General features: G+C 47.3%; 1 protein-coding gene across 1 annotated transcript; it reads right to left on the bottom strand.

Moving 5' to 3' along the window:
- Positions 1-704: 704 nt before the first annotated feature.
- On the bottom strand, positions 705-8,555 carry LOC148443394 (uncharacterized). Its single transcript, XM_088462888.1, has 5 exons — positions 8,528-8,555; positions 6,809-6,990; positions 5,885-5,963; positions 5,669-5,766; positions 705-1,429 (listed from the first exon to the last, which is right to left on the bottom strand). Exons 2-5 carry the CDS (start codon positions 6,938-6,940, stop codon positions 1,166-1,168), a joined length of 573 nt encoding a protein of 190 aa, XP_088319014.1. The 5' UTR covers positions 6,941-6,990; positions 8,528-8,555; the 3' UTR covers positions 705-1,165.
- Positions 8,556-8,651: the final 96 nt, after the last annotated feature.

Here is an 8,651-nt window from a genome sequence, read left to right as displayed (position 1 = left end):
AAAATTAGATGTATGATAGTGCTGCACAGTAGGTCCTAGATGTTAGTGCACTGGAGGTTACATAAATAATGGTCTAACATCTAATACCTACTGTGCAGCACTATCACACATCTCATCTTGTTCCCTTTCTTCTCCAGATATAATCACATGGACATAGGGCCTCATTCAGACCTGCTCACAAGCTGGTCGATGGTTGTGCATAAGCCCCGTAGCGAGTGAGAAATTCACTTGCTCCGGGGCTTGCTACAAATGGGGCGGCTGTCGATGTTGATCGACAGCTCGCCAGGTTTTGTAGGCGGGGTGGGGGGGGTGGCTGGACAAACGGGGCATTCCTGAAGGAACGCCTGCTTTTTGTGGGCAGCCCTACTGTCATCACCAGTGATGTCAGTTATGAGCTTCCTGCTCTATTAGAGCCGGAAGCTCACTGGAGCTTGCGGCAGATGAGACCCGACCATCGCGACCATCACCTGGCCGCTCGCAAAAGCTGTGGGTGGTCACCAACAGCTTAGTGAGCAGCCAGGAGGCCGGCTTTAAAGAAAAAAAAGCGGCTGCCCTCATTCAGAGCGAGTAGCTCTGAATGAGGGCGATAGTGCACTAGATGTTACATAAATAATGGTCTATGTCCATGTGATTATATCTGGAGAAGAAAGGGAACAAGATGAAATGTGTAATAGTGTTGCACAATAGGACCTAGATGTTTCAATGGACTGGTAGTTACATGATGTGAGGGGGAGAGCAGGAGTATAATAGGGGCTGATGGCTCCTGATGTATGAGATACACCAGAGAGTGTGGGGAGGAGACTGGTCAGATCTCTGGGCTGGTAACATACAGTGACATGATGTGAGGGGGAGAGCAGGAGTATAATAGGGGCTGATGGCTCCTGATGTATGAGATACACCAGAGAGTGTGGGGAGGAGACTGGTCAGATCTCTGGGCTGGTAACACACAGTGACATGATGTCAGGGGGAGAGCAGGAGTATAATAGGGGCTGAAGAGAGTGTAGAAAAAGATTATTGTATGGGCTGAATCATTAACATAGAAGTATATTTTTGGACTGGGGAAGCAAAGGTATACAAAAAAACAGGAGTACATACAAACTCTACACATATAAGACACTGGTTGAAATAGAGAAAATGTTTGACGCTCTTCTGTAATTAGTGTTTATTACTCACCTGTGCTGATATCTGTAGGGATTTCCTCCTCCTTACACTGCAGATCACCCCTGACATACGTCTCTTCTATTTCCTCTGTATCTTTTGCCATTATATCAGTTACATACATCTCATCTTCTCCCTCCATATCCTCTGCCTTCATATTAGTCACATACGTCTCTTCTTCTCCCTCTGTATCTTCTGCCTTTATATCAGTCACATACGTCTCTTCTTCTCCCTCCATATCCTCGGCCTTATTATCACTCATATTTTCACTCTAAATAACCCATAAAATAATAAAATGACACGTTAGTAATTTCTTTTCCATTAATTGAGATTATCTAGTAGAATATTAGTGTAATAGACGCACACAGGGCCTGATTCGGACCCGTTCGCGAGCGCTATGCGATTGACAAAGTGATTGACAAAGTACCGTGGGGGTGGTTGGCGAAATGCAGGCTAGCCAGTGCGTTTGAATGCCGTTACAGGGGCGTGCATAAATTAGCCCTTGCGATGGCATACGCAGCCTGAGGTCTCACTGCGTACAGGAAGTTTAACAGTTTCTGAGTAAGTTCTGTCCTTGTGCGGGAGGCTCAGATGCTACTCGATGTTACCGATGTTTTTGCAGACTTTACGGATGTGAGTAAAGGGAAGTTGGCATCTTTATATCGTGCTGCGGCGTCGTTGTGATCACATTCATTTGCATAATTTCGCAGCAGAACCACGTTTCCATTAGCGATCAGTGCTGAATTAGGTCCATAATGCGGCTCCTCCTCCCATGTCAGAATGTGTTACCGATGCTTTGTGTAAACTGTACCAATTGGGCACTATGAGAAGCTGGTGAGAAAGCTGCTGGCTGAGAGGAAGTGTAATCAGGGCAGCACTAGTCTCCAGCATTATGGAAGTTCATCTGTGCATGTGCAAGGACCATTCTCCTGGGGCCACTTACCTACGGCTCAGACAATTTGTCATAGTATCCTCCTTGCCTGAGACATGGAACTCTGAAAGAGATCGTAGGGTTGCTTCTGCCCAAGGTTATTAGTTTTTCTACTTCCAACATCACAGTTTTGCTTCTGGTGCCTCCTTGGTGATGTATGATGGACACCCCAGGTATCTTCTCTATAAATACTCCTGAGAACTTTTCCAGTAACTATGGATGAAATTGCTGAACTGCATTCCATACAGCTCTTATTTCTAGTACATCTCCATAGAGTCTCCTTTTTTTCTGTGACCAAGTCCTTTGTGTGATCATATTAGTTACATGAGCTGGAATCTGTCATCGATGTTGCCCATGGATCTGAGAGTGACATACCCGGTGTCCTCAGTCCTGGCTCTTGTCACCAGATTAGAGGTTCTCCTGGTAGGTGATGACAGGCACAGGCACAGTCTCCAGCTGTGATACCAGAGAGTAAAATATCACAGCTGGAGACTGTGCAGGTGCCATCTTGCCCAAGGAACTATCCCTATGGCTGAAAACATGCCCGATAATTGCAGCACTCTCCTCATTGTTGGCCAGTGATGAATCCGTACATCATGCACTAAGTGCTGTTGTGTGAGACACCTTTCCTATGACAGAGTTACTGTGTACTGTATGGTATTTGTGCTCCCAGACATTGCATTTGCTGTGAGGGAACAAGCTATCTTTCTGTCCTGACCACAATCCGGCCATGTTTCTGCAATAAGGTCATCACCTGTATTTTCTTGATGTCTGTCACATGTTCTGATTCTCCTACATCTAGCCCCCAGATCTCTTAGTTCTGCACCTGCACCAGCATTTCCATAAAGGTTCATAGAGAAGTTGCCAGGCCAAAAGGAAGGCCGGTGAGCTGGTAATGGTGTCCCTGATCCAGCACCTGAGACACTTCCTGTGCTATACTACAACATAAGAGAAAGCGTCCTGCAGGTCTATGGGTGTGAGGAAATCCTCCTGGCTGATAACAGAGAGGCTCAAATTCACTATTTCCATGCAAAGTGGTCTGATACTGACATAGTTGTTTAGTCTCCTCTAAAAGAATCCTGATGTACTCCTATAAGGAAAAGTCTTTGCTCTTCTGTCCTGAAGGAACTGGGACAACTGTTGCTGTTCTTAGTAAAGATTGTAGGCAGTTCTGTAGATTGTCTAGTTCCATGAATTCTGAAGGATTCTTAGTTTGTATAAAAACATTTATTTCTGGATTCTGTACAGTTTGGGGACTCGAGATAAACTGGGGGCTGGAGGGACACTGTGGGGACTGGAGATTCCCTGGGGACTAGATACACTGAGGAAACTATTATCCATATAAACTATGTGTGCATAGTACAAAATCTGCCTCCTACAGGTGTTAGATTGGATAACAATAGACATTGTGGGTTTCTACGCTTTGGCCTATTAGTCTTAATTTTTAAGATCCAAAAGGGCTGAGGTAGAAGGAATTGTAAACATGAGGAGAGAGCCTAGAAGAGCTGGGATCTTTTCAGAAGATTTTTCTCCAGAGGGTTTCATTATCCAGTTTTCCTTAGACTAAAAGGTTTTATGCAATAAGCAGATTATCCAAAAGGTCTCTGATTGGATAACAGCTGCAAAAGAACTTAACTAGGTGGTTCATCTGGCCACTAATGCTGATCTTCATGATGAAGCTGTGGTGCTTAAAATAGCTTCACACAGATATGGATACATACAAGTCTTTTAGCATTATACTGGTGTTTTCCATGTGATCCCATTCCCAAATGACTAAATCTTCCACCTCTTGATGTTCCCGGGAACCTCTGTTCTTGTGGCTGCAATCCTCAGAGATTCTCCGGCTAATGTGGGTGTTATTAGTGCCGTCATTCCCATAGATTCATGTTACTCAGCAAAGATTCCTCATTATCTAAGCTAAAGATCATCAGTATTTCCTCACTGTCATCAGATCCAGCTATAGAGGAATCTTCTACTAATCAGGGGAATCCCTGAGTCCAGGCTTTGGGGAGATGTATCAAAGCTTCTTAAGTGTGGTCAAGTAGAGAAGTTGCCCATAGCAACCAATCAGCATTTACCTATGGAGTCGGTAAAACAAACCTTCAACACTGACTTTTTAGTAAAATCAAGGACTCAGAATCTAAGGTTTCGGTTACAGACTCCACAGCCCTGTTTGATACATCTTCCCCTTGTTCTTCTAGCCTCCCTGTGTAACAAAGATCTTCCTTAGTAATAAAAGCTTATCCCATTCATACAAGTTATTCTATAAATTGCTCTGGAGGCTGGTTCCATCCCTTATTCTGGGATCTGCGTGTGCTACACAGTACTCCTTCATTATGTGCAGGAAACCTCCCATCACAGGCTGCACAGAGCTTATTATGTGGTCACTTGTTTGTCTTCTCCCCCAAAGACTCTGCACTGGCACTGAAGAGAAACACTAATCACTATGTATCAGGATACAGCATATGGACACCCCCTAATTTAAGGAATTACCTTGGGAGGGGGACTTCCAAGTTGTGAGATCAGGCTTCATCTCCAACCGGCTTCCAGACATGGTATCTTCCACCCTTGCAGCCAGAACTGGAGGACTGTAGAGAGCTCAAGGTTCCCGGCTTCTCACATCCTGCCAGGCGCTACCAACGTGTCGCGGAGCATGTGCATCCTCAGTGCATCGATCTGTTTAGTTCAGGTGCTATATGTTACATCACTCACTGGCAGTGATGCATGCGGGTCAGACTGCCCATCCTCAGCTTATAGATCTAACATGGTGCATTGCCAGGAACAATAAGAGAGATAAGCCTCTGTTAACGCCAGGAACAAAGAGAGGTAAGCCTCTGTTACAGCCAGAAACAATGAGAGAGGTAAGCTTCTGTTACAGCTGGAAACAATGAGATAGGTAAGCCTCTGTTACAGTCAGGAAACATGAGAAGTAAGCCTCTGTTAAAGCTATAAACCATGAGAGAGATAAGCCTCTGTTAAAGCCATAAACCTTGAGAGAGGTAAGCTTCTGTTACAGCTGGGAACAAAGAGGTAAGCCTCTGTTACAGCCAGAAACAATGAGAGAGGAAAGCCTCTGTTACAGCCGGATATGATGAGAGGTAAATCTCTGTTGCAGCCGGGTGCGATGATAGAGGTAAGCCTCTGTTACAGACAGGAACGATGAGAGATGTAAGCCTCTGTTACAGCCAGGAACGATGAGAGAGGTAAGCCTCTGTTAGTCGGAACGATGAGAGAGGTAAGCCTCTGTTACAGCCGGGAACGATGAGAGGTAAGCCTCTGTTACAGCCTGGAATGATGAGAGGTAAGCCTCTGTTACAGCCTGGAATGATGAGAGAAGTAAGCCTATGTTAGAGCCCGGAACGATGAGAGAGGTAAGCCTCAGTTGCAACTGAGAATGATGAGAGAAGTAAACCTCTGTTTCAGAGCCCACCCACACTAACTGACCTAGACAGGAAAAGATACAGGTGACATGGAGAAGCATCAATATAGACATAACCCTTTGTGGGGACTGCCATGGAGTACTGACATAGAAAGTCTCTTCGTATATTGCTATTTGAGGAGACCCTAAATCCCACCTACCTGATGCTCCTGTGGGATCCTGTGATTCTCCTCTGTACAATCCTGTGAATAAAGAGGACGGGGACATCTCTCTGGGGTATTTCTGTTACTGGGTCCATCTATAGTAGACACACAGTGACTGAGTACATTGTATATATGTGATTATCAGGTGATGTGTGTATATGGGGGGCCTCATACCTAATCTCTCCTGTATAATAAATGACAGTCTCCTCTTACCCAGTGATGTAAGGGGCCGGTGATTCTCCATCATCACGTCCTTGTACAGACCCCTGTGTTCCTCTATATACTCCCCCTCCTGCATGGAGACATAGACAGTGACATCCTGACACCTTATAGGAACCTGACACACAATGGTACAGTCATCGCCCAGACACATCCCCTGGTGTTACTGTATAATGTTCCATTCCCAGCAGTCACCTCTCCAGTCACCACCCAGACACATCCCCCGATGTTACTGTATAATTTCCCATTCCCAGCAGTCGCCTCTCCAGTCATCACCCAGACACATCCCCTGGTGTTACTGTATAATGTCCCCTTCCCAGCAGTCACCTCTCCAGTCAGCACCCAGACACATCCCCTGGTGTTACTGTATAATGTCCCCTTCCCAGCAGTCACCTCTCCAGTCATCACCCAGACACATCCCCTGGTGTTACTGTATTATGTCCCATTCCCAGCAGTCACTTCTCCAGTCATCACCCAGACACATCCCCTGGTGTTACTGTATAATGTCCCCTTCCCAGCAGTCGCCTCTCCAGTCATCACCCAGACACATCCCCTGGTGTTACTGTATAATGTCCCCTTCCCAGCAGTCGCCTCTCCAGTTATCACCCAGACACATCCCCTGGTGTTACTGTATAATGTCCCCTTCCCAGCAGTCGCCTCTCCGGTCATCACCCAGACACATCCCCTGTTACTGAATAACGTCCCATTCCCAGCAGTCACCTCAACAGTCATCACCCAGACACATCCCCTGGTGTTACTGTATAATATCCCATTCACAGCAGTCACCTCTCCAGTCATCACCCAGACACATCCCCTGGTGTTACTGTATAGTGTCCCATTCCCAGCAGCCACCTCTCTAGTCATCACCCAGACACCTCCTCTGGTGTTACTGTATAATGTCCCATTCCCAGCAGTCACCTCTCCAGTCAGAAGCTGAATGATCTTGTTGGTGAGTTCCAGGATCTTCTGGTCATTGTGTCTCTCATGTATCAGTGAGTGAGGTGGAGGCACCGTGATGGAGCGCTGGGTCCTGCTCAGTCCTCCTGACATACAGGGACGGCTGCTGGGTCACCGGATGTCTTCTTCACTACTGTGTAGCCCTGTGTATTGGGGGAGACATGAAAATCACTGCATACACTCCCAGATCAAATATCACTGAGCACAGATCCCCTCACCTCCCCAGTCATGTCAGCGCACAACAGTAGCGTTCCCGCTAGGCTGTTTTAGCGGGGCGCGGCGCCCTGCTCTCTTTCTGGAAGGCAAAAAGCGCCCCGCCCTCCAGAAGGAGGGCAAAAAGCGCCCTGCCCTAACAGCCTGCGGGAGCCGTCTTCACCCGCGGGTCGCAGTGTCCCGCGGGTGAAGAAATGTGTGGTGACCCGGTCACCGCCGGAGAATAGACGCCGGGCGCATGCGCCCGGCATCTATTCTCCCTGTCTGCAGGGCTTGGGGGCTGCCCGGCGTGTCCGTAAGTGCTGGGCACGCCCCCAAGAATGACGAAAAGGGGATGCGTCTTATAGACACGCCCCCTTTTCGATGACCACACCCCCTTCTCGGTCGCACGCGCCTGCGGCGCATGCACGAACGTGCCCTCTCTAGCTCCGGCGCCCTGCCTCGCGCCGGAGCTAGAGTGAACAGTACAACAGGGGGTGTAACAGCTGTACAGAGGTGTCAGTAACACAGGGGAGGGTTAATAACAGAAGAAGTTAATAACACAGGGATAGGACAGCAGGCAGCCCAGGGGACAAACAAAGGGTTAAGCAATACAGAATTCCATCAGTCACTCTGCACAAATGATGAAATGACAAATGACCGCACCTCAGATGTATGTTACATGTGTGACCAGCCTGCCGGCCGTGTGTGTGCAGCGTAGGGTGGGGTGAGACATGTCCTGGGGGATAATCAGTGATACTCTGAGGATCTGGGGACTGTCACAGCCACTGGCTGTCTCTGAGAGAGTCTCTATTGCTCAGGATAACAAGACGCCCTGACAGACAGTCTCAGCTCAGGGAGTGCAGCCCTTTGTTACATGGCCTGTCTGTGTCCTTCTCACACATCCTTCCCCAGCTCCTGTTATTATAACACCTATTATGTGTTATTCCCCGACCACTCATTACTGTTATTATTACTCTGCAGCTGCTGCTATAACAGGACACCACAGGCAGCTCCCCCTGTATAAAAATAATAATAACAGGACACCACAGGCTGCTTCCCTTGTATAATAACAGGACACCTTAGGCTGCTCCCCCTGTATAATAACAACAGGAAACCACAGGCTGCTCCCCCTGAATAATGATAACAACAACAGGACACCATAGGCTGGTCTCCCTGTATAATAATAACAGGACACCACAGGCTGCTCCCCTGTATAATAATGATAACCGGACACCACAGGCTGCTCTTCCTTTATAAGAGTAATAACAGGACACCAAAGGCTGCTCCCCCTGTATAATAATAATAACAGGACACCACAGTCTTCTCCTCCTGTATAATAATAACAGGACACCACAGGCTGCTGCTCCCCCTGTATAATAATAATAACAGGACACCACAGTCTTCTCCTCCTGTATAATAATAATAACAGGACACCACAGGCTGCTCCCCCTGTATAATAATAATAATAATAATAAATACCATTACCTGCTCCCAGCCGCTCTCTGCCTCTTCCTGTAATAGAAAAAACGCCCCCTATACATAACCACGCCCCTCTCATCTCCGTGTAGCTATGGCTCCTGTCTGCCCCGCCCCTCTTATCATGCCCGTC

Source organism: Taudactylus pleione, unplaced genomic scaffold, assembly GCF_031769625.1.
Source record: "Taudactylus pleione unplaced genomic scaffold, aTauple2 ptg001285l, whole genome shotgun sequence".
Taxonomy (NCBI): domain Eukaryota; kingdom Metazoa; phylum Chordata; class Amphibia; order Anura; family Myobatrachidae; genus Taudactylus; species Taudactylus pleione.
Note: the sequence above shows the minus strand (reverse complement) of the source record. Positions and strands in the feature narration are given on the sequence as shown.